Below are 26525 nucleotides of genomic sequence, written 5' to 3' on the forward strand. Positions count from 1 at the left end.
GTGGTCAGCTTAGCTAATAGTACAGACAGCTTTATTCAAACCTTTATTCAAAATAGTACAGTTAAGACACTAAGGAATGTTACAATTTTAATGTTTGAAATTTTAAAAGACCTTTTCAAAAAGCCTTTTCAAAGTAAGACAAAACACTTAAGGAGCTCATTCCACAAATCGAGGGCCATTGTTCCTCCGTTTTGCTGGTGGTGTCTTAGAGTTCCTACATGTTCTCTTGGATTTCTTGTCAGGAGACCTAATAGGTCTTCTTTGAAACTGACTGTATCTTGTGATAGTGGATACTCCATCCAAAAACCTGGTCTTGTAGAGGACATTTGCGTTGCTGAACATTCCATCCTTCAAGGACACTACAATAAACTAAAAGAAAACAGAAAAGCTTGAAGTAAATGCTGCCATCCAAATACAGACTTTAAGCAACCATGGAAAAGGCCTCTAAAGAGAGAAGTCCTTTTACTTTTTTGGCTAGAAACTTGGTGGTAATTCTTAAGAGAATATTCTAAATGTAACCAAGGCCCCGCAGACCCACAGGCCAGACATTTTCTGCAGCTAGTAACATACATCCCTGTCCCTATCCCAGTGCTTGGCCTGGGATACAGTCCACAACCCTGGATACCCATGTATGGTGCATCAGACACTGGAAAAAAAATGTTACCACTAATTTTGTAAGAATGCAGGATCTTTCATAGTCAAAAGATACTGTTCAAATCATTTTACAATGCCGGTAACAAATGTTCCCCTCCTTTCTCTGATAATTTGAAAAGGTCTTAACACCAAATAGAGACATGTACTACCTTTTTTTTCATGTATAGGTCACAGTGATACAGAGATTCTTTCCACTAGTGCCTGGCTTATTTTACTAAGGTCAGCATGAAATGGTTTTTACCTCAGGTTAAAGAACTCTAGGAAAAAAGAATTCAGGATCTGGATCATGCCTGAAACTGCTCAACAATCTTTCCTATTACTACCTGTCTTCTAACCACTGCAGCAACAGCTTACATTAAGACTTTGAGGTTTCACCATTGCCATATCATCAGTGTAACTTCCAGTTGAAACAACTCAGAAATGCAACACACATTCCTGGAATAAAACAGGTGAACAGAACAGCTCAGAGTCCTCAGTGGCAGACTGCCTCTGAAAATAAGAGGCGGAGCTCTGAGCAATCTGGTCCAGTGGAAGCTGTCTGGGCCCATGGCAGGGGGGTTGAACTAGATGATCTTCAAGGTCCCTTCCAACCCAAACCATTCTATGACCACAATAGTTTCAAGATCATACCTGGGAGCGTCTGAAATGAGTTTGAAGCATCATCCCAATATTTTGGGTATGAGAGAGATCAAGGGCTGCATCCACTTCATCCAAGATGTACACTGGGGCAGGCCTGAAGAGGAGCATGGCTAAAATCAAGGATAAGGCCACCAACGATCTAGGATGGAGAAAAGAAAGTTATGATTTACTCTCTTGTCTGAAAGGCAATTGGCTTATGAAAGCAATTGTTGAAAGGCAATGAAGGTGATGAAGGGGCAGGAGCACAAGTCCTGTGAGGAGCAGGTAGTGGGGTTGTTAAGCCTGGAGAAAAGGAGGCTCAGGGGAGACCTTATTGCCCTCTACAACTCCCTGAAAGGAGGTTGTAGCCAGGTGGGAGTTGGTCTCTTCTCCCAGGAAACAAGTGACAGAACAAGTGGAAATGGCCTCAGGCTGCACCAGGGGAGGTGTAGATTAGATATTGGGAAAAATTTCTTCACTGAAATGGTTATCAAGCATTGGAACAGGCTGTGCAAGGAAGTGATTTGAGTCATCATCCATGGAGGGATTTTGAAGATGTATGGATGTGGTGCTTAGGGACATGGCTTAGTGGTCAACCTGGCAATGTTAAGTTAATGGTTGGACTTTATGATCTTAGAGAGCTTTTCCAACCTAAACAATTCTACGATTCTAAAATGCTTTCTCGGTGGAATGACAGCTTCCCATTTCAAAATGTGAAGTATTCTGTCAGAAATGTCAAATGTTACTTACTCTTTTATCAAAAGATCAGGTTAGTTGCGTGACAATATTTAAAATTATGCTGTTGCTCTGTCTATTTTCAATTCTGAGTTTTGCAAAGATGTTTTTCAGTGTACAGTTCTTGAAGTGTTCTGTCCTTAGAAAGTTCTGTATCTGTCTCAGCTCTTCCAAAATTCTGTTTCTGCTTTTCAATTTGTTAGATTTTTTTTTCCTTGCAAAGCAGCACAAACCCTACACAGTAGCTGTAGTCACTGGAGATGAAAACTGTTGCCACGACACTCCTTTTATACTGGGGCAAATCTTGTCTATAGATTTTTAAGATTACAGTTCAAAGAGAGGAGCACTTAATTCAACACTACATCAGTACTACCTAGACTTAACTGCAGTTTTCTCACTAGTCAACTCATTTGTTTTGTCACTTCTTCATGGACTAAAATCTTGTTTGTTATTTTATGTCAAGTAATGCATTGTTCTAAGTCAGAATGAATAGTGCTTCCAATACTGAGTCAGTTTGGGAGGAGGAAGAGTCCCTAACTTGACAAGGGAAAACATTAATTTTTTTGCTTTTCGGAACTATAATTAGTTAGATGTATCAGTTATATACACAACCACAACAGAAAACAAATATATTCACCAACCTTTGTCCTCCACTAAGTTCTGTTAAGTTTTCCTTCCAGGTGTTTCCTAAGGCAACTTTGAACTCCATACCATCCAAGACATTGTTGGTTTTAGTGGCTACCAGCATAGCTTTGGCTCCTGGCAGGAGTGTTGAGAAAATCGAACCAAAGTCTTCATTCACCTAGAAGTCAGACCACAGAAGATGTATGAACATGCTTTGAATCAAGAGCCCAAAGAGCAAAAATGGTAAAAGCTGCACAAAGCTCAAGACATCTTGCCCAGTTTAACCCAATAACTCATGTCTTGAAGATTAGGACATACAGGATAGTGAGAAAACACTAGCATACAGAATCTTATTTTTTCTGTACTGAAAAGAGAAGCAACACCAAAGGATATATGACACCTCACACTAAGCATTTTAGAAGGATCAAATGACAGAAGTATGGGAAGGCTTCTTTATGCTATCAGCCAGGGAAACAGTTATGCCTTAACACAGTTTTATAAACTGGTGAACTGTGATTTCTACCAGTTAATTAAAGGACTAGTAAAAGTATAATCACCATGTAAGAGGTACATGCTGGCATCCTCCCCACCCTTATTTTTCCCAGGTTTGCTTAAGCAATGCCCAGGTATTGGATGAGATGCAACTTTGTAAATGCAGATTAAAACTTTCAAGGTTAAGGAATGTATCTGAAAACACACTTATTCCACCACCCATGATGCTTTGGAATATAGTTCACCAATTTTTCCCAAACAAGATTTTTGAAATGAAAAGGCACCATTTTGTCAGTGATATATTGAGTACAGGCAGTAATAATTAAAACCAATACTTTGTCTGTGTGTAATTCAATCTTAGATAAAATCGATTTTCTCAAAGGCAAAAAAGAACAAGTTCTCCTGGTACAGTGGAAAAGAATGTGTCAAAAGCTTCCCATGTAGAAAGAGAAAATTTTATACTTTTTTATAGTTCATTATATGAGAGAACTAGTAAGAAGGCAGAGTGCTTAGGTAACAGAAACATAAATCAGATGTTGCTCTAACCCAATATTAAGTATGCTATCAGCAACTGGAACAGTACCCCAGGTCCACAGCCCCACATTGTAGGGGGCTACAGGGAACCAGAAGATTTTAACTCTGGTGAAATATTGCTTTAAGATAAAAAAAAAAGAAATCCCTGTATTTCAGCAGGCCAGTAGTGTAACTTTCCTTAAATTTTTGTGGGCACTAAAAGAGAATGGTAAAGGAGTTTTGCAGGTTTAACTGGTTCATTACAATTCTCAGAGAATGTCTTATTCTCAAAAGTGAGATTAAACAGGAGAAATGAAGTGGTTGTTTTGTAATTTAAATACTAGGCAAGGGACATTAGTTCTGAAAAGAGACTTTTTCCCTGTGGAAATACACAAAACAGTAATCTAAACCAAATCTGATGTTCTGCTAAAACATGAAGATCAGATTTCAAGTTTCATACCTTTTTCCAAGCAATATCTAAAGTTTCATTTTTCTTCTGGTCAAGCTCTTCAATAACTGCAAGAATCTTTAACTTGTCACTCTCTACAACTCTTTTTTTCTTCATTAAGTCATTGTACTAAAGAAATAAGAAGAAAAGATTGATTTTAATGAACTTTGTGCCAAAATAAATTTTGTGCCACTCTTACAGCTTTACCATGTCATTTTTTAACTATGAAATAGTCATTAAATATGAGATTGAAATCCAGTGTATTCATTTAGCTGCATGAAGGAGGTAAATCTGGGGATATTATTTGCAAATTAAAGCATCAGAATTTTCAACAATCGGCAAAGGGGAAGGCCAACATTACTTTGAAAATTGCACTTCCAAGTTAATCGTGTTTCATTAATTGTAATTTGCTTTTCCATAGAAGAAAGCATGCTTCTGGAGGCTGATAGGAGGAAACAGTACCAGAAAAGTTGAAGTGTGAGTCAGTGGGCAGTTTTGAGACAATCCTGGAATAGCCTGAAGATACAGATTAGTTTGAGATAACTCTTCAAGCTATCATGCTTTAAGATGAATAATTTTTTGATCTGCAACTTTTATGACAGTATATAGTTCTCAGATACTCTAATAGATACCACAAAGCTTGCCTAACACTGCATCTTAGGATGGACTGGGATAGGAAGGAATAAAATAATTCTTTTTACCATCCGAAGTCAAGACTATGAATAACCTATAAAACTGGTGTGCAACTGAACAGTTCAGAGATGTAAGATTAGTATAAAAGATCCAGCAAAAGATTTCCTGCTATCTCATGAAGGTCTAGTTTTTGGTTTACTCAGAAATAGAGCATATGAAAACAAAGCTACATTATATATATGTGTATAACCTATACCAAACCTACGCAATCTTTTTAGGTTAAAGTACAGAAATGGTTACCCTCTCCTCTGTGTCAGAGAGCACGTTCATAGCTTTCGCGTCCACATTCTTTCCCAGCTTGTCTACATGCTCCTGCAATTTCTGCAGCCTTTGAAATGCTTCTTTAGGATCGCCACTTTCGAAATCATAGGCTGTGTTTGGCTGACGAAAGAATGGTCTTTCTGAAGCTATCCACTTGTGCTCTATCAGCATTTTGTTCATCTGTAAACAAAAAGATATGCTGAGGCCTTCCCCAAACCCTTCTTAAATGGCAAGAATAAAATAAGAAAACAGAAAAAAAAAAATCTACATGTTAAAATTACTCTACAACATTAATTCTTCTATCCCAATGCAGCACAGGTGCATATCTAAAACGAGAAGATGCAAAAAGGAGCTCCAGAGTCAAAGACACATCCTCATGGAGGTACAGTCAATGCTCAGCTTTATTCCAAAAAATACACACATTCCCTCTCCTGGCCAAGGCAAGCGCTCTGACCTTTTCAGGCCCTCCCCTCTTCAGGTTTCTCACACCCTGGATAACATCCTCTTCTCTTGTTTACCTCTATGCAGCTTTTTCATATCTGCTGCTCAAGGATACAGTTCCCCTCCATCCAGCACGCAGGCTGGATTGTGCAAACAGGCCTGCAGCAATATGTCCTGCATCATCTAAGATTCTCCCAACACATATCTTTACATTGTTTCAGGTAATTTCCTTGACTGTACACAAACCAAGATTTTAATGTAGCTTTCATATATATCTTACTTAATTGAAACACTTTTTTCTCTATATCTGGACTACACTAATGTCACTAAATCTTGGAATTGCCCTCTGTAATTAGTTACCTAATTTGTCCATACAGTTAGATTGTTCTTAGTGATCACCTTCTCACTGCGATCTACTCTCTGTTAGTCCCTACAGATAAGCTCTGTTACAATGTACAATTTTCACTCCCTCCTCCTGGGATAAAACTTTTTACATCAAGGATTGCAAATATGATAGTGCTTAAGAAAAAGTTCCTTTGCACGTAGCAAGGGAAATAACCACTCCTGGCCACAAGATGGAAAGAAAAGTACAATTCTGAAATACCTTGGCAGCAGCATCAGCAGCCTCTTGTTGACATTTGATGATGTCATGTTCTAATTCTTTAATCTTAATATGTAATTCATTATTTTGTTCTCTGTATTTTAGCATCTCTGCAGATTTGTCTTTAATTGCATTATCATGTAATGCGATTACTTCCTTTTCCTTGGCCAGCTCCTTCTGTGATTTCTCTACAGATTCCTGAAAAGCAAATCAAACAGGTGTTTATTAGCCTCTTATAAAGGCTGGTGTTAGACCCTTACTAGAACAGACACAGCAAGTAGAAAAAATTCACATGTGAAAACCAAGCAAAAAATAACTACCTGGGCGGATTGAGTGCTGGTAAGCAAATCTGAAGAGCAAAATATACATTATAGTGTGAGCTTTAGGGGATCACACCTTCAGTAACATCAAAATGGATAATGAAACACAGTATTCACGTTTACCTCTGTCTTAGCCACCTCAGCTGCCATAGCATCAATTTGCTCCTTGTAGGATTTGATTGCTTCCTCTGCAGCTGCTATCTGGTGTTCACAGGAAGCCTGTTCTTGTTTCAGCTCTTCAAGTTCCAGAACTAAAGCTTGGACTTCCTGAAGAGATGTTTTCCAATTTATGGCAGATATATTTAAATGGAAAGAATTAAGATTCAGTTTGATGTAGTAAATGCTGTAGAAGATTAATAGCACTCATTCTTCAGCAGGGGGACAATCTCACAAAAAAAACCCCACGACAAAATCCACAAACAAAAAACCTCAGCAATTCCTATGTCAGTGAATACAGAGTAGTATATTAAGTCTCAGAACTGATAGTATTAAAACCTCAGGAGAATCAAACTTTCCCATTTCTGCAACCACTTTATCATTGAGAAAACTGCCAACAAAGGTGAAGTTTTACCTGTTGCATATCTTTTATTTTTTTGCTTGAAGCATCTGCGTTTTTCTTGGCAACAGCTAATGCCTGCTCAGCATTTTTTCGTTCTTCTATAGATTCTGCTTCTGCATTTTTCATTTTTTTCTCTAATTCCTTGTACTTGTCTTCTGCTTTCTTTTTGCTCTCTTCAGTTTTGTTTAATGTCTCTTCACACTCCGCTGAATCAAGAAGTATAGTAGTGAGAGTGGGCACTATTTTCATCTTTAAATTTACATCCTAAACTCCAACTGAAATAAATCTGTCTTTGCCCCCAACAGAAAAAAAGTTGTTGTAAACTCGCTAGTTACTGAAGTCAGATATTTCACTAATTATCCTAAGACAGTGTGCTGCTGTTACTAGTTCTTGGTAGGGAACCAAACAGACAACCAGCCATTAAAATTAAGAAAAGAAAAAAAGGCATATTTTCATTTTTTTTTTTTTTTTACAGGGACAAGCATATGCCAAATCGCATGATCAAGAAGTAATTAATCAGATGGCTACCTAACAAGATACCTTACCCCTAGAATACTGTGTCTAGATATGTATCGTTTCTGTCCATTTTTGTCTTTATGTTTTACTGGTTGCTGCATTTTGTGCTTTTACATTTTCCCTTAGCTATATGAATGCTACTTCTTTTCAACACTTTCTTACTAAGCAAATTCAAACAGCTTGATATCCATCTCACTCTCAGCAATTGATTTTCAGTTAAAAGAGTAAGAACATATTTGTCACCAATGGTTTTCTTCAGGGCAAGCAGCTCTTCCTCTTGTTTGTGATAAGCACTTTGATGGAGCTTCTTTTGCAGCAGCTCTGCTTCCTCAGACTTCATCTCCCATTGCTGCTTCAGTTGCCGGTACCTTTGAAGACAGCAGTGACACACTTCTGTATTGAGGGGTACACAGCATCTCCCTTCCGAAGTTGAAGTAAGTGGATAAATACCTATATTCCCATTCTAATGTGAGTATAGTGATGACAGTAGGACAAATACACTTAAATGAATAAAAGTCTGATTTAATTGCTGTAATAGCAATTGTGAGGTTTGTAGATATGCAAGTTATCATATATGTAACTCCTGCTATGTAGCCCCTATCAGAGATATCAAAAACAACTGCAATTCAGAGATCACTGTTTTTGAAACTAGCATTATGATAGATGCTAGGCTGAAATATTAAAGAAAAAATATCTAAAAGCAGAAGTCCTTTTTTCCTTTCAGCTATATTTCTGGAAGTCTACTTCAACTCAAAACAATTTTTAAAAATAAATCCAGCTGGTAGATAGCATAGTATGCAACACTACCTTCTCATGGCATTCTGCAGAACTAACACATTTTTCTATTTGATCTTTTAAAAAGATGTTCAGTAATTGAATAGCTGAAAATCAAATATATTTAAAATTACATAATTTAAATCATTAAACAGTAATACTCCTTTTTAGCATCTTTACATTTTCTTGCAAGAAAAGCAGGAGATATCACAAACTGGAATTCTGTATGGCTGTTAATATGGTTGAACAGATCCATTCTTCAGTGGACTTCATGAAACTTTAGAAAACTGCAAGTGATTTAAAGTAGACATCAACGTATACTTTTTTCCCCCCCTGTATTACTCAAAACAAAGTTTTCTTACATATGTTATCTATAAGCTAAATTTCCTTTTGATTGCTGAACTTACAAATTAAACTGTGGCAGGAGGGAGAAAGGGAATAATTTTCTCCGTATTTCTCCAATCTCAACACGCCCTGTGGCCTCCCAAAACACTTCTTTATATTAAATTCACTCAGTCACATAAGAGCAATGATACACATTTTATAGTGCAAACCTTACTTTTCAGCAACCTTCTTCAAGCTTGCCAACTCATTCTCTACAGCCTCAAGTTCAGACTCCTTTGTCTTGAGTTCTGCTTCAATATCTTTCATTTCCTGAAGTTTAGATAATATTGGTACAGCCTGTGAGGACGCACCTGTTCAATGAAAAAAATAAAAAGCCAGTCTAATAGGAATTAGACTAGTGGATTCACTACTGGTAATAGCAAATTCTAAACGTTAATAATGATGCAGGTTGGTGATTTATTTTAGTTGCAAAACAGATATGTCAGCTAGGCTAAAGTAAGGAGTTCTCATGGAGAAAAAATGTCTCCTCTGTTACAAAACTTAGATCTGCAGGCTTTGAATATCACACATGCATGTCTTGTGCAAAGAACTAACTTTTCATAATCTATGAAATTATCTCAAATCCATTATGAGTTACTTAAAAAAGTGCTTGAATATAAAGCACTTCTCCTTCCAAGAGGATTATACAACCAGGATTTAAATAATTAAAATCTAAATTACTTTATGCAAATAGTTTTCCATTATTTTTTCTTAATCTAATTATTATTATTTCAGCTCAAGACAATCTTAGTTTAAACAGATGATATCATTCCCAGTATGAGTCTACACAAAAAGTTACTGTTCATTTTTATAGAAAGCATGCAGAGCAGTAAACACATCAACAGATACATGATATTAATATAGGAATAAAACCAGAAATTGCCTCCATGCAGAGTGCCTTGGGGGTCAAACACATCTCCATCAAGAGTAACACTTCTTGTCATTATCCTTTTGTCAAAGGTCACTTTCTTAGCATTATCCATGTTATTACAGATCAGTGTTGTCCCAAAGACATATTCCATTGCGTTCTGCAGTTCAGATTCATATGCAACTGCAGCAAGGGCTAAATGCAAGTTATCATGACCAACCTAGAAATAAAATGGAATCCAGTTAGTATGCCTCAAGTTATAAGAATTTTCAAATTTAATTTTTGTCTTTTTTTGATAAAAACACTTTCTAAAAGCATCACTACATTTTAAAACTATTTCAGTTACTAGCGAAATAATTAATACCCATTTAAAAATTGCATAGCTGAAAGGATATAAAAGAAAAAAAGTCAATGTGCTCTCAAACCCTACAAAAATTCTTATTAGTAAAACCATTAAGAAGCTCATGTTTTCAACACAGAAACAAACTCAAAACAGGACACAAGCAATATAGTGTAAATAGTGTATTATCCACATACCAAGCTTTGGGCCAATTTGACCGTCTCTGGTGGAACACACCTGGCTGAAATTTTGTTTAGTGGAATGATAGTGTATCGATGCTTTAGTTCACCCTTTTCTAAAAGCTTTTTGCCAGTCACCTCAAATGAAAAAGAGTTACAAAGCATAACTGAATACACAACTGATTTTGTAAAGACAGACAACAGGGCATTCGAAAAAGAACATATTGTTGCCACTAACTGTGCATGACACTCTTGACCCAATTTAAACATGTACGTGGTCCAAACCCCCTCCTAAGCATTCAGTAACAATGCACATGCTTGCCAGCCCTGAATCACAAAAACACATCTCAAAATGCAGAGTTCTTGTACTAATGCAATAAACTTACCTCTGTGTTCACAATAACATTATAGAGTTTCCCTCCAGCCACTGCCTCCAGGGCTTTTGCTTTGGATAGATCTTTCACAATTATAAGAGTCACAACAAGGCCTTTCACATGGCTTGGATTCCAATTTTTTTCTGGATGTCTGAAAATAAATTATAATAATCATGTTGGTTTTCTCCCACACATCTTAAAAAATATTATATTTAAAACTCGTGATGCTTATATACTTGTGTAGGAAATTCTAAATTTTATCAGAAAAGAAAACCAAACACACAGAAAGTGGTTAAATTAAATAATTCAGGGCAAGAGATTTGCCAATGAGGAGTTAGTTATGTAGTCATTAAACAAATGTTCTTCCTGATTTTACTGTGATTTGTTCACACAGTTTTCAACTGATTTTTCCAATAGGTTGTCTCACTATCACAGCTATGGGAGTATGTTCATCCTGACTATTACATAAACCATAAACCTTGGGATACAGGTATTTGATTAGTGGAGACAGGTGGCAACGTTGACCTCCACAGAGGCCCACAGGCAGGACTCTGGAAGTAAGGATTACACATTTTTGCAGTTTAGACCCTTGGATTCTATGGCTTTAGCTACTGAAGTTAACCATCAGACAAAACTTCTAAGTTCTAGTGACTTTGGTAAGACCGTAACATTTCCTGACTTTCCGCCCCGCTCCCCCTTCACTGTGCAGCGCAGGTAAGACAGTCATTATTCACTGGCACTAACAGGAAAGCAACATCTAAGCCATTGGTGGAATTATCTGTTAAGTCCCATGAGCCATGCACAAAAGGCCCCAAAAAGCACTTCCATGTAATGTTCAGGATCACGCAGAGATCTTACTTGTACTCAAACTGTAGATGCGGAAACTTTGCCATTAAACCTTCATACAATTCTCTCAGCCGGCTGATATCAGAAGTCAATGCCTTTTTCTTTGCTGGAAGGGCTGCTTCTTTCTCTTCTTCAGAGTTGAACACAGGCAGTAGGCATACATCCAGAGTACAGAAAATTTGTCAGCTTAAAAACTGGTAACCTACACTGTTTAATCTACACATATGTAGCGAATATTTAATTCAAAGACTTTCTAAAGTTCTTTGTAAATTTTCAGTTTAGACAAATTAACACCATGACAATACCAAACATGCAAAAAAAAAATGTTTAAAGTGTAATATGCTTCTCTAAATGCCATTCTGGAATGTCAGTTGAGTTTTGAGTAGTGTCTGGAACATACTTTACCTGGCATGAGAAACAAACTTTAAGAAGTCTTTTAGGTGAGAAAAACTAGGAGTGAACAGGGACACTGGTCACTTTATTCATGTAAATTTTTGCTAGAATTTAAATTTTCCATCCAACTTGAAAACGCTTGGCCTAAAGTTTATAAAATCAAATTATTTTAAGCTACTTTCTGCGGAAGGTAAGAGTTTGCAGAGCTTTGACCAGAGAAATTTCTTTGCGCATGAAAACAGAATACTTGGTTTTTCATTTCCCTCCTGCATTGGGTCTGAGTGGGATGGAGTTAATATTTCCCACAGCAGCCACATAAAGCTGTACTTTGTATTTCTAGTAGAAAATAGTAGCTGGTATAACACCAGTGTTTTGGCCTTTGCTGAGTGGTGCTGGCTGTCGCTCCAACCCCTCTTCCAAAAGCCAGTAAGATGGAGGTGGGCAAGAGGCTCGGAGAGGACATAGACAGGATATGGGACCCAAGGGATATTCCATATTATATAAAGGTGTGCTCAGTAGTAAAAGTTAAGAGAAAGGAAGCGGGGAGGGAGTATCCATTATTAAAGCCTTTGTCTTCCAAAAGAGCCCCTATGCATACTGAGGTCCTACTTCTCAGGAAGTGGTTGGATGTTGCCTCCTGATTCCTGATGGGAAGCAGAGAGCTAAATGCTTTTATTTTCCTTCTCTTCTGTGTCCACCAGCCAGATCCAAGATGGATCCACTGCTGGCCAAGGCCAAGACCATCACTGGTGATGGTAGCACCTCTGGGATAACATATTATAGAAGGGGAAAAAGACCCAAATCAATCTGCAGCAGCCAGAGAGAAGAGTGAGAACATGTGAGAGGAACAGCCCTGAAGACACCAAGACCAGTGAAGGACAGGGAGGAAGTGCTCCAAGTGTCAGAGCTGAGATTCCCCTGTAGCCCCTGGTGCAGACCATGGTGAAGCAGGTTGTCCTGCTACAGCCCACAGAGGTTCACGGCGGAGTGAATCCATCTGCAGCCTGTGGAGAACCCCATGCTGGAGCAGGTGGATGCCTGAAGGAGGACATGACCCCACGGGAAGCCCACAGTGGAGCAGGTTTGCTGGCAGGACTTGTGACCCTGTAGGGGTCCCACACTGGAGCAGTCTGTTCCTGAAGGACTGCACCTCATGGGAGGGACCCATGCGGAGTCTTCTTTGTGAAGAACTGGTCCATGAGAAGGACTCAAGTTGGAGAAGTTTGTTTCCCATGGGAGGGTCCCCAAAGTGGAGCAGGGAAAGGGTGCGAATCCTCCCGCTGAGGAGGAGGGAGCAACAGGGACAAAATATGATGAACTGATTGCAGCCCCCATTCCCTGTCCCCCTGCAATGCTCACAGAGAGGAGGTACAGAAACTCAGGAATGAAATAGAACCTGGGAAATTAAGTTAAATTGATTTCCCCAAATCAAGTCTGTTTTGCTTGTGACAGTAATTGCCAAGGGATCTCCCCCAGTCCTTATGTCAACCCACAAGCCTTTTGCTATATATTCTCTCCTCTGTCTAGTTGAGGAGGGGGACTGGTAGAGCAGCTTTAATGAGTATCCGGCATCCAGTCAAGGTCAACTCACGACAATTCTATACTAGTTCTCAGATTCCACCAGAAGTCTGTACAGACCTGTATAGTTCAGCTCCTTCATTTGGTTCTCCAGGGTTTTTTTCATTTTTTCAACTGCTTCAAATGCGTTTTGGTCTTTCGTGTAGCCTTTATCGATCTTTTTAACTTCAGTTTCTCTTGTCTTTAATTCCTTTTGTGCATAATTCAACTTCATTTGAGCCTGTAAGGAGTAAGCAAATATGGAAGCAGATCTTCAAAGACAATCTTGCAGGTGCACTAAAATATTTGTAAAGTTTTCTACTGGTTGCAGATATGCCAAAAAGAACTCTTGGCTTTTGAAAATAATGGCACAGGTTATTTGGAAATAAAAACATAGATCCTGTATTTATCTGTGGTAAAATTAGCACATGAATAGATCCTGAGAAGAAACAAAGCAAAATAATCTGGGATACAGCTAGTCCTTTCTTATTACTTTCTACAGAGGAATTTTTCCTGAATTGAGACAAGGAAGCTACACTTTCAACTTTGAAAATTTAAATTCCACTGCTAGAACTATCTCAGCAGAGGTTTCCTATCTTGAGACAAAAGAAATGGCATTAAGTCATGTGACTAGCACACAATTTAGCTGAGGACAAAAGTTTCTTCTAAACTCTCCAATCACAGTCTTAGGCATCTTTATTTTGATTCCATTAAGTTTAACTGCAGAAATCTCTTCGTATGAACATGTATCATGGACAGTAATCTTATTTTCTTTGTATCAAATACCATCAACCATTTGAGTACAGTGACTCCCCCTTTATATCTCAAATGGCAGTTTCTGTACTTCCTCAGAGCAATGTCACAGCTTTTTCCCATGCAAGGATATTTTGTTTATATTTTATCAAGAAGTTACCTTAACGCATATGCTAAAATGTAAAAAATCTGGCATAGATATCTGCGTCTCTTTTCATTGACCTTTCAAGCATGTGTCAGTTAGTTTTCAGCCAATGTTCAGAAGAAGCATGAAGACAGGCCTGAGACAGGCAGAGCTTTTATTCTTACCTGTTTAGTATCCGTTACTGCTTTGCTAATTTCATTTTTGCAGATCATCATCTGCTCAGAAAGAGAAGCTTCTTCCCCATTGTTATTGTTGGATACACCAGCAGATAGAGCATTAAAATGTTTTTGTGCTCTAGCTAAAGCATCTGCATATTTTTCACTTTCTTCCTGTAAAGCATTTAGTTCTTTCTCTTTCTTCTTAAGCTCTTGCTCCTTTGACACCAATGCTTTAGAATCCTTCAGCAAAACAAAGAACAAAAACAAAAAAGGAAAAGAGAATCTGAGTCCATTAACTTGAAATTCATGTGTAGATGAGGAGCTACAAGTAGTTTCAACTACATTTCTATGACCTTTGTCAAATTTTGTAATCTTACAATATGTCTTTGCATGTTTTCAAATGTGTACTTGTCCAATGAGTGCACTAAAGATCTACAGATAGAGGAAATACAGGAAGTGATGACAACTGCCCACTAACTAGGAGAAGTATCTCTTTCTTCCCAATATCTAAAAAGTGATCTTCAGCGCTTCTCTTGTATAAAAAAACATCAACTGTCAGAAATACTCAAGGTAGAAATTTCTCATTTAATTTTAAGAGTAACGTATGTCCAGACAGCATAATAATTTGAAGTTATAGGGATCTCTCCTCAGGTTAATAAAGGGTTCGGAACTTTCTATTGCACTTGCTTTGTGTCTGCATCGTGTCCACTTCTAATAGGAACCTACTACCTTATGCTGCACAAATTAAACAATCTCCTTAACATTTCTTTCCGCTTTTCTCATGTACTTTTTACCCATCACAGGATTTTTCTTACTGTAACAGGCAAGAAAAACCAGCTGTACCCACAACCCGAATTAATTTAGCATGTAAAGAAAATTATATACAAATAGCTTACCTTCTGCATACGTGTTACCAGTTCATTGCACTTAATTTCTTCACTTTTTAAGTTTTGCTTCTTGAGATCAAGGGCACTTCGTGCTTTGGTATTAACTCTTTGATTTTCTGAAAGGGCAGCTTCCAGTTCACGAAGCACACCTCCAACTTTCTACAATCAGTAATAAAGGAAAGTTAATTTAGCCTCTGAGACTGATACAGTACCTGTAATATTTCATCTTCTGTTCACAGCTCTACGTAGAAGGCAATCGACCAAGAGCACAGTCAGACTTCAAAAGAAACAGGTCAGAATATCTCTTGCCTGTGAAATTCAACCTAACTTGAAGCTACAGTTGAAGACTCACATCACTCCATATGATGGGACACTGTCCCTTTACAGAAGTTGGATTTAGACATCCAAAGACTCTATGCGCCATTGTATCTAACCAAATTTACTGCCTCCAAAATTGAAGTCAATACTGATTTTTTTTGAACAAAAGCTTCCTTACTTTTCTTTTTCTTTGACACATAAACAAAAAGGGAGAAAAAAATGTCTGGCAAAACTTACCATTAAATGCACAGGTGGGAACATGAGGGCAAAATTTCTATGCTTTGGTTATTTTTCATATACAGCAATTGGAAGTAAAGCATTTCAGACAAAACTTTAAAACTATGTCTTCTAGACAATGGCCAAGAACAACAATGAATAGTGCATAATCTAAGGAACCCACCAGAAGAAGATAAAAATTCAAGGGTATATTATCTGTAAATATTATTCCCATGTCATAAAATTCTTTGTATTGAAGTATTCAGATGAGCATAACTGTTTGGACTTACCTTATCCTTCTCCTTTTCCATCTCCACTATGTCTTCATTATGTTTTCTTATCCTCTGTTCAATTTCAGCCTTTGATTCCTGAAGCTTCTCTACATTAGCCTGCATTTCCTTTAACATAGCACTGGAGGATTCCTTTGTTTCTTCAGCTAGAAGAAACTGATAAGCTATACAATAGCGGTTTAAATGTTCTGCTTCTCGTACTAATTTCTGGTGTTCTAGGTAGGCTGCTCGTCCCTGAGAAGACAAAAAAAAAATAATTCTAAAATTTGAAGGAAAATAATGATACATATGACTGTTGTAGAAATCTTCTAAGCACTTCTAAACATTAGTATTTGTAGGTAAGAAAAAGGATTCTCCATGTTAATATAATTGACAGCACAGCAGAAATACCACTTGACCCAGTTTTTTTAAGAACTAAGACATGTTTTTATCTTCTAATTTTACCTAGTTCTTTTGTTTTCTTCCTTCTCCCTACATTTCTCTCTAGGACTTCTTCGAAGTCCTGAATGTCACATTCTCTGTATTTGGAAAGACAATAACATTTCTCTATCAAAAGATTCTACAAAGCTTGAAAACATACTATTGTTTTAGCCAACACGTACTGGTTCAGGGCAGCTGAAAGCATTTTTTCAGCACCTGAAAGACCTACTTTACCTCACCTTTAATTTTTCCATACCTCTCTCAGTTTCTGTAAATTTGGATTGATCTCCTCATTCAAGACCTAAAACATAAAACAGAACATTTGTATTCTGTTTTTTTTAAACTCTAAACATGTGTTAAGCATGACTATCTAGTTCCAGGTGCAGAAATGAAATATTCAACAACTTAAAAACCACACTAAACTAATTATTCAGTTATCTTTAACAAATATGAAAGAAAGTATACTTTCTAAAATGTAGTACCGTTTCAATGCTTTTCAGTTTGGCTTCCTTCTTCTCTATGGTTTTCTGGACAGCATTTCTCTTGCTTTCATACAGCCTAGTACCAGCTGCTTCCTCAATCATAGCTAAAATCTAAAATAAAGCAATACAACAAAAATGAGATGTCCAACTGAGTTGAACAAAACTAGCATAAGAAGAAACATCCCATCTCCTTCCAACACCTTTATTTTTGTTGTCCCCCTCCCAAAATATGGATTCTTGTAATTCAAAACAATTCAATAAAACTTCAGACAAAAAAAACTCCCACAACTTTCCTACCTCTGGCGGCTTCATATTTAGAACTTTGGTAATTTGTCCCTGGTGAGAGAAAAACAAAACAAGAACAGTGTTTGTGTACCATGCAGTAGTAACAAGAAAAACCAAAACTCCAACCCCCAAAACTGTTGTATTTTAAGTTCAAACACTTTTTTTTTTTACTATAAGAATAATCTAGTTTACTGAATTGTTTTGTTATTCAAAGTTCAAATAAGTTACACTTTCAGTTAGCAAGCTTGAAATGGTTCTCACAGGTATTTTAAGCTCGTCCTCCACATTCCTGACTACAACTTAAAGGAGTACAGCACAGTTTGTTCTAAAGTCTTACTGAGTTGCTGATGTTGAATAAGTTCCTAATCATAAACTCGTTCTTTTGGAGATGTAGCTCATATATAACTGGGGAGAAGCAGAATATGTACACAACTGTCGCCATATCCCACCCCCTCCCTCAGTTTGGGACAGTTACATTTGACTGAGTAAACCCTGATCTGTTTTATTATTCCTTGCAAATATTTCAGGGATTTGCCTAGTCCCTATGTTGATGTTTATAACAGACTTTTCAATTAGCCAGCATTCTTTCATTAATTGTTACTTAAGAAGGCACATATATCAATTTCACTCAAAATACTGTCTAACATGGAACACATATAATAGGAAATAAAATCTTTGTAATTTCAGCATAATAATAAAAGAAACACATATCTGTTAAAGAGAAAAAAAAAGAAAATAAAATTGGAATACATTCTAGAAAACCTTGCTAACAGTGTGCTACCAGTGTGTTTTAGGGTCAAACTGCTGTACTAGAAATCATAACAGACACTTCATTTTTACTCAATAAGATGTTGCTTCAATTAGGTAATTGACTGTTCTCCCACTATTTATCCTGCCTCAAATTTAGTGCAAGTTCTATTCTTTCTGGATTTTATAAAGATGCACACAATACCTGCATAATGAGGAAGTGAGGATTATTGACATTGAGTCCAACGGAACAGAAGAGATCCTGCACACGACTGCTGGTAGCATTTGTACCATTGATAAGATACTTACTTCTACCTCCAATGACAACCTGGAGATAGAAAAGAAATTGAAGGAACTTTCAGTGGTTTAAAAATTATGTGATATTGTGAGGATATAAACTGTAACAAAGAATAAAAAAATCTGAGCAAATCATCCGTATTACATCTTTGTGTACACATATATGTGTGCACTACACAGAACATCAAAATAGATCTTGTTTGACTGAAGGGACATGTAAAATATTCAACTAAAACAAAAGAAAGATTAGTCATTGAGGACAATACTACAAGAAAATTTCCAAGAACACTACTTTAAAAACCCAACAAAACAAAACAAAAAAACCCAAACCAAAACTCCAAAATCTTCATCAGAATAATAAAGGTTCCTTTGTTCTTGGAGACCAAATTTAACACTCAGTTCAGATATTAAGAGGAAGATACAAAAGCAGAAGCAAAAACAAAATACTAAATAGAAAATTAGAACTTGCGTTACGAACATTTTTGTCTAGTACACTGGATCTACTCCTGCAGTTTGTGCTAAGGACACTGTGTAATTGCAGAAACTCAAGGACTTCAAAAAATATCCTTTTTTTTCCCTTGACCAGTCACTCTGTTGAGCATGGCAAAAAATGTATTTAGGCTACTAAACAATACAGATACTAAAGACTCACCTGCCTAGTCACAATGATCTCATCATTAGCTTCAAATCCCAGTGGACTCTGACTCTTGTCCAAATTATCAAAGCTAATAGACACAACCGCCTTTGTAATTCCAGCTTGCCCACTTTTATAAACTAGATCTTGCAAGTTGGAAGCTCGCACCTAAATCCATGGAACAAATAAATACTTTTTTGAAAGAATTAATTTCACAGCTGCAGTGTACTACTGTAGGTTTTGGAGAAATGAATGAAAAAAATTAAGATCTAGCTGCATATTTAAGAGTTCATGTGAACTGATACATGGGAGCTGCAAGGTGCTATTATTCTAAAACCACAAGCAGAGTGTGGCAGTCTAGTTTTAGTTAGCTAATTGTTTCTGCATGAGGTTTCTGACAAACACTGAACAGATGTTAAAAAAAAGCCAGTCACCAGCACATTTATTTAACCAGCACTTATTATTCATATTGCAGTTCACAGGGAAATGCTTCAGAAAGTGTTCCTGGATGTGTCTACATCTGGATTTGTCTACATCTGGGGGAAGGCAGAGGGTGGAAAAGAAGAGAAATCAAAAAATCATCCTAAGACAGAGATTCAAACTGATGTCAGAAATGTCAGTTTTTTTATGAGAATAGAGCAGATATATCGTCTCTTAAATAGCAGGCATTGCATGAAAACCAGCTTTTTAATTTTTTCTTATGAACCAGATGGCCAAATGTTAAGACCCAATCCAGAACTGAAAAAATTTATTTACAAATAAACAAGTCAGTGCCTTTTGCTGCAAGAGACCTTCAGCTTGAGATTGCTACCTTTTAAATGGGTATTTTTAGTCTATTGTTCTAAGCCACATAATGTTCACGACTGTAGTCTACTGAATTCTTACCTTAGAGTAAGAATGAGAAAGAATGTCAGACACCCAATTTTATGTAATGAAAAATCCAAGTAAATAAAACTATTTTTTCAAGAAGCACCACTTCAGGTCTCCCATCGGAGATTACTCCTTATAGTAATACAAAACGCTGCTAACAGAAGAAAGACGTTTCTTAAATGCCCCATCCCTTTACCTGTGACAGATTGTTGATTCCCAACACGAAACAGATAGAGTCCAAGATATTGGACTTGCCACTACCATTGAAGCCAGTAATGGCATTGAATAATGGGTCAAAGTCATTAACTTCTGTCCTTTGAGCATAGGATTTAAATCCTTCCAGAACAATTGACTTGATGTACATCTTCTTTATGGTCCTAAGGGACCAGGCAAAGTATTCCTCCGAGTAGCACAAAGAAAGGTATCTGGATTATGATCTTATATATTTCAAAGAATAAAAGAAAAAAGAATAAGCAAATAAATCATACTGCATGCCAAACAAACAGTTACGCGTGTGAGAAAATGGTAAGAACACATGATTTTCACAACAAAAACATCATGCATTTATAAGACGAGAAATGACAAGTGGACCTCAGGTCCAGGCAGCATCCCAACAATAACCTGTACTTCAGCATTTCTAAGAGACGTGACTTCACACAAAGCTCACCACGACACTTGTATGAAGACTGGTGGCAAAACCCCGGTTTTTCACCAAGCTGGCCGCCAGCCAGCGAAGGGGAAGGAAAGGCCCGGGTGTTTCACAACACAGCAGAAGCGGAGCCCCCATTTCCCGCCTGCAGGACTGCTATATCTGCTTAGCCCCACCGCCCCCGAGGGATGAATCCCAGGAAAGCGGCAGCCCCGGCTCTGAGGCACCGAAAGCACGGACCCACCACAGCCCCATCCCGGTCCCTGCTGCCGGCATCGCGCTGCCCCGCGGCCCACCCGGGACACCGATCCAGCGAGCCCCCAGTGCCGTAGGCAGCTCCGCTCCCCTCCCCGATCCCAGTGCCTCACTCGCCCACCGCCGGGGCCGCTCGCCGATCCCGGGGCCTCGCTCGCCACCCGCCGCAGCCGCTCCCGCCGCCCAGCACGATCGAATTTTGGCGCCGAACGCCCCGGCCGTTAGAGGCGGTGCCTGATGGCGGCCGCCCCCTCACGGCCTGCCGCGCCCCGCCGCGCCCCGCCTCCCGGCGGCTGGCACGGGGAGTGATCTCGGCTCCTGCTCGGTGAGGGGCGAGCGCTCCCGTACTGTGGTCTGAAGGGTGGGCGAGCACCCCCAGGGCAGGTGGGCACGGCCGAGAAGGGGCCCCTCGGGCTCTCGGGACGGGAGCTGGGAAATGGCGGCTGTGGTCGGCGAGGGAGGGCGGTGCGGCCCTGCGGGCCCCGCGGGCGATGGGGCAGGGCGAGAGGACACTTGGGCGTTCATGTGGGGTTCTGAGGCGGGGCTGAGGAGCTGGAGTGCAGCAGCTCCAGGCTGCGGCGGGAAGTGTCTTTGTACCGCCCTGAAATCATATTAAAATGAAGGAAGTGCGGTTCTATACTTATTACATATGTTCCTACTACAGCGCTTCCCCACCCCATTCTCCCCCTACCTGCCAAAAAAAGAAAAAGCCATCTATGCCTGTTTAACTCTACTGCTGTGATATAAACAGGCGCTTCCATTCAAGCAGAGGAAGGAGAACTTGTTCAAAATTTGTGTGTGTGTGTCACTGGAAGAACAGGAGTTGTCTAACTATTTATTGCCGCATTAGTCACAGCGGGAAAGCAAAGTCGGCTGGATGCATTTGCTCTTTCCTGACCTTCCTGTAGCTGTGCTGTGTAAATAGACCAGGATTTTGCAGGAGAGCTCCAGTGTTTTACTATCAGCTGGATAGTGACCATTGACCACTGAGATCTGCTGTAAAACTTACTGTCCTGAACTACTGAGTTTGATGTTATTTTAATAATTTTAAATAATTCAGACTGAAGGGCTACATTACAGAGAAATAAAATCATGTATTTGCTCATGTCAAGAATTACCTTGGATGCTGCTGTTTAAGGCATTACTGAGACAGCACTGCTGCTGGAGGTACTGCAGCCAGAAGAACTTGATGATCTCTTATCAGCTGTTACTTTGCTAACATCTGAACACCATACTGAGAAAAATTATTGTGAAGTGTGGAGATGAATCAGATCGATGCTGTGTAACTATACAGCCGCATCAAATGTCACATTTTATTTGGCGGGTTGAAAATGTTCCCAAATGATTTTTGAATCATTTTTAATTGACAAAAAATCTGCTGTCTGTGGCAAATGTGCTTGCGTGTTTCTTGCCTGAAGGAGAGGCCCTGATTCATTTCTGTTAGAGATGGCTGCTTGGACTACACTGTATCATGTACTTACAAAAATAAAACACTTTCCCAATTCTTAAAATACTCATATCACAAACTGCTGAAGCTATACTATATTTTTACCTTTGTAGAATACCTACTTGTGACTTCAGAGCTAGGAAGGATCTGCTGTACACTTGGTACAATGCACATTATCAGAGAATCATAAAATTATTTGGGTTGGAAGGGACCTGAAAGATCATCTAGTTCCAACCCTCCTGCCATGGTCAGGGTGGAATACAAGAGTAAAGTATCATGCTCCGCTTATGTGTGCTGCAGCAGCAGGGAGGTTCCTCAGGCCCCATTTTCCACATGCTGTGCTGATCACTTCTCTGTGCTGCCACTTTTCCACTCCAACTCCTTTGACTCTCCTTGACATCCCTCTTTTTTTTTTTCCTCACGTCCTTTTAATTTTTCGTTTATCAATCTCAGTCTCCTTAATATTGCAGATTTCTTGGAGTGGTAACAGATAACAAGTATGTCTTGTGTATGCTAAGTGGGCTGGAGCAGCAAGTTTCTGTCTTGAGGGAGAAGTTGGTTGTGCATGTTACGAGCAGGAACTTGTTCAAGGATCAATCTTGCCCTTGCAATATTACAGAAATTCAGGAGGGATCCTCAGAGGGATCGCTGATGCTTGAAAGCATGTTTGTCATTTCCCTTCTGACTGCACTTATTACACAACACTTGAAGAGATGCTTACGCTGCAAAGGGGTGTTGTTGCAAATTCAAGAAGCAAAACTGTGCTGCAGTATGTCTCTACTGCTTTGATGAAATTTTACATTTACTGATGTTGCAACATGTGTTTGGCCTGTATCAACATTTAAGCAAGGAGAAGTAAAAAGAGTGCTTGAAAGAATCTTATGAGTGGTGTGCAGTGACCAGGGAAGCACAGCTGGCCCTTCAAGAAGCTTCAGCTTGATTTGTCAGCCCACATCTCCTGCAGTGTCCCACAGAATCACAGAATTGCTAAAATTGAAAAAGAGCTTTAGGATCGAGTCCAGTTGTCAACCCAGCACAACCACTATGTTCACAAGTAAACCATGTCCTCAACTGCCATATACACATGTTTTTTGAATACTTTCAGGGATGATGATTCCACCACTTCCCTGAGCAGCCTATTTCAATGCTTTACAACCCTTTCTGTGAAAAAAATTTTCATAGTATCTGATCTAAGCCTCCCCTGGCACAGCTTGAGGCCATTTCCTCTACTCCTGTCCTGTCACTTGTTACCTGGGAGAAGAGATTAATCCCCACCTAGCTGCAGTCTCCTTTCAGGTAGTTGTAGAGAGCGATAAGGTCTCCCTTGAGCCTCCTTTTCTCCAGGCTGAACAACCCCAGCTCCCTCAGCTGCTTCTCATGTGACTTACTCTCCAGACTCTTCACCAGCTCCATTGTCCTTCCCTGGACTTGCTCCAGCACCTCAGTGTCTTTCTTGAAGTGAGGGGCCCAGAACTGGACACAGGATTAGAGGTGCAGCCTCACCAGTGCAGGTGAATGATCATTTCCCAAAGTCCTGCTGGCATACTGTATTGCTTGTATTTCTGATCCAGGCCAGGATGCCATTGGCCTTTTTGGCCACCTGGGCACACTGCTGGCTCATGTTCAGCTGCTGTCAACCAGCACTCCCAGGTCCTTTTCTGCTGGGCAGCTTTCCAGACACTCTTCCTCACCCAGCCTGTAGCGCTGCCTGGGGTTGTTGTGACCCCCCTGGCAGGACCCAGCACTTGGCCTTGTAGAACCTCATACAATTAGCCTTGGCCCATCTATCCAGCCTGTCCAGGGCCCTCTGCAGAGCTTTTCTACTCTCCAGCAAATCAACTCCCATCCAACTTGGTGTCATCTGCGAACTTGCTGGTAGTGTACTCAATCCCATCTTCCTTCCTATCTGTGGACTTGCTTCTTTTTTCTTATAGTTCTAAAGAGTCTCACTATATGTGCAATTTCTGAGAGCTGAAGGACAGCAGACCTGTTTTAGTGAAGTTATTCCTTTCCTTCTCACCGCCCCATATGAACTTGCTCTTTTGAACCTCTGTTGGAATTACAACCTTGTAACAAAGTGCAGCGTGGCCAACTCTTGTAGCAGAGCAATGACTACTCACCTGCAATCTTTGACCTTCTTCCAGGACTTAATAGTATTGCGTAAGGAAGTGAAGTTGCAGCTTTATCGTTTCATAATACAGTGTCATGCTTGCTTAGAAGTACAGTCTCTGCCAAAAGTAATACGGGAGTGGTTTGCCTTTACTTTGTTTTTACAACAGGAAAAAAAATTTTGAGAAAGCATTGTAATAGCTAAGCCAGAGGAGAGGAACAGGTAATTTTTGCTAAAACTTGTAGATACATATGATTTGAAGCCATGATCACTCCCAGGTAATTGGTAATCCTGTATGTGCATGGGATCCTGAGGTGGCCTCTGTATTATTACTCCCTTGGCAGTCTCTACTGCCAAGAAGTCCTTTTATGTTTGTTTGGTTGGGGTGGGAGGGAAGATGGTTGTTTGTTTTCTAAGGTATTTGGCAAGTCCTTCATGCTGGTGCCTGGCAGATTGCTTTGAAATGCTGCAGAAGACATAAATTGAATCTAGGGAAGAGACTAGATGAGATGATGATTACCTGAAAAACTGCTGTCGTAGTGATGGTGGGTTTTTCCTCAGCAATGATCTACAAACCAACTGTGTCTGAGGGATACACTTTACTCAGCTTTTAATCATACCCTTTACTTCCAATGTAGATGTGAGCATAGGTGTTCCTGCTTCAGAATAGAGATAAAAAGAAAAGTACCACAGTCATGTCTGCAAATTATGACTGTCAGGAAAATGAACTGTTAAGCTAACCCCAGATTTGAATTGAACTTATTTGTAACTGACAGGCTGCTAAAGCGATTTTGTCCTCAAGGTTAGATTTGGGCAAGTCCAGGCTAGGAATAATAGCTGGGATTACCTAAGAAAGGTAAGATTTTCTGGTTTGACTCATGCTGCCTCGAGAGCTTTACTGCTTTTCCACTTGAATGTGAATATTCCCAGATTTCAGGTATCACCATCAGCTCCTCAGCCTCCAGTCAACCTATCTCCATTTTATCAGACTTGCCTGTCTCTTTTATTCCTGATCTTCTTTTCTGGTTACTAGTATGTAGTATGGGATTCCAGTTTTCACCTCTTCCTTCTTCTCTCCCCTTTTACCCTGAACTGTGAACCTTCTTACTCATGCTGATTTTGGAGACTGAGCTGTGACATCCTGCACGAAGTGCTTTGCTTTCAGCTCAGCTACAGTTTGCAGCAACTGCAGTGTCTGAACACAGATAGGATCTTTGCTTTCTTATGTATTTGATTAGTGCAAAGAGACAAGATTTCCCATTCCATTACCTCTTTTCTAGATGTTCTTTATTGTTTTATAACTTGATGGTCTAGATGAGGGGACAAGGAGGGTTTGAAGGACATTAGAATAAATGCTATCTTGGACTTCAATTTCAGTAAAAGCTATAGTGGTTCTTTTGTAAGAAAATCAAGCAGAAATGCATCACCTTATTTTTAAATAGTCTTTTTATCCCTGTCATGGCCTGTTCTTTCTGAAGTTTTTATCATAGCAGCCTCTTTGCTGTAATAATGGTCTGTGAAACAGTTTATACAGAAAACACACGAAAGAAATGTATTATCCAAACCCATTGACACTGCAAACAAAGTAGTTTTATGGTTTACAAGGGCAGGTTACTGCTTTAGGAGATGAGATGGTGGCTATCACATACTTAGTTCAGTAAAACTTAAAATGGAACCCCGAAAATGTTGCATCACTGCTATTTATCCTTTGGAGTATGCTTAAGCATCCTTTGGTATGCTTAAAAAAAGTAGTCCTTACCACTTCTTATTATTTTATATCTAAACAGACAAAATAATCTTGGTTTGTTAACCTGGAAATTGGTTTGTGAATCCATTCATTAAGCATGTATCTGTGTTCTGTTTTCTGGATTTTTGGTTTTGTTTTGGCTTTTTGTTTTACAACCTACAGAAAACACTCCTAGTTTTGAAGTGGCTATAATGATGTGATTTCAGTAGGAAGAGGGAAGTGGGCAGCAAAAAATTTCTCCTGTTTCCAAAATTAGGCCTAAATGTAATAAAAATGGTTCTGTGAAATTAATCTTTCAGTATTGTTTGTAGGCAGGATCATTGCTCTGCTGAAAAACTAGAAATTTTTGATAGGAGTGTGAAGATTTGTGTGAAAGGGAGGTCTAAGAGTGGAAGCATCAAAAGAAACAGTTGAAGGAAGACAGAAATGGCCTGTACTGATGGCACCTAGGATTGCAGATCGTCATAATTACATGATTAGTGTTGGAGGGGGCCACATAGGGAAAACAAAGGACAGCCTCAAAGAAGTATCAGGTTCCTGTACTCAGACATGAAAACTCGAGCTATTAAGAGGTGCTGGTGGGAATGTAAAGAGCAGAGCTGGAGCCTTGAGGCACACAGACAAA

The 26525-nt window shown here is 39.1% G+C and overlaps 2 protein-coding genes across 6 annotated transcripts in view; one reads left to right on the forward strand and one right to left on the reverse strand.

The window, feature by feature from the left end:
* Positions 1–20829, reverse strand: SMC2 (structural maintenance of chromosomes 2). 3 transcript variants are annotated; one of them, XM_017816376.1, is made up of 25 exons: positions 20718–20829; positions 19889–20129; positions 18841–18990; positions 18097–18219; positions 17157–17195; positions 16860–16970; positions 16634–16678; positions 15958–16191; positions 15143–15292; positions 14253–14486; positions 13272–13431; positions 11253–11370; positions 10407–10545; positions 10039–10158; positions 9517–9721; positions 8809–8944; positions 7719–7843; positions 6972–7165; positions 6524–6667; positions 6084–6278; positions 5018–5218; positions 4097–4213; positions 2649–2809; positions 1285–1432; positions 1–369 (listed from the first exon to the last, which is right to left on the reverse strand). In XM_017816376.1, the coding sequence occupies exons 2-25, from the start codon at positions 20054–20056 to the stop codon at positions 157–159; spliced, it is 3630 nt and encodes a 1209-aa protein (XP_017671865.1). In that variant the 5' UTR covers positions 20057–20129; positions 20718–20829; the 3' UTR covers positions 1–156. The 3 variants fall into 3 exon arrangements, with proteins under 3 accessions (XP_017671865.1, XP_017671863.1, XP_017671864.1); XM_017816374.1 differs by having other exon boundaries at positions 20710–20829; XM_017816375.1 differs by lacking the exon at positions 20718–20829 and adding an exon at positions 20582–20600.
* PTGR1 (prostaglandin reductase 1) overlaps positions 20819–26525 on the forward strand; it is a 19194-nt gene continuing 13487 nt past the window's right edge. For 2 of the 3 annotated variants that reach the window (XM_017816379.1, XM_017816380.1), the window contains exon 1: positions 20862–20980. The gene's annotated coding sequence lies outside the window, so the exon portion shown is untranslated. Of the gene's footprint in view, positions 20981–26525 lie in introns of all 3 variants that reach the window. The other variant, XM_017816378.1, reaches the window with a different exon arrangement.

The sequence above is a fragment of the Lepidothrix coronata genome, unplaced genomic scaffold (genome assembly GCF_001604755.1).
Source record: "Lepidothrix coronata isolate B3197 unplaced genomic scaffold, Lepidothrix_coronata-1.0 Scaffold55, whole genome shotgun sequence".
Taxonomy (NCBI): domain Eukaryota; kingdom Metazoa; phylum Chordata; class Aves; order Passeriformes; family Pipridae; genus Lepidothrix; species Lepidothrix coronata.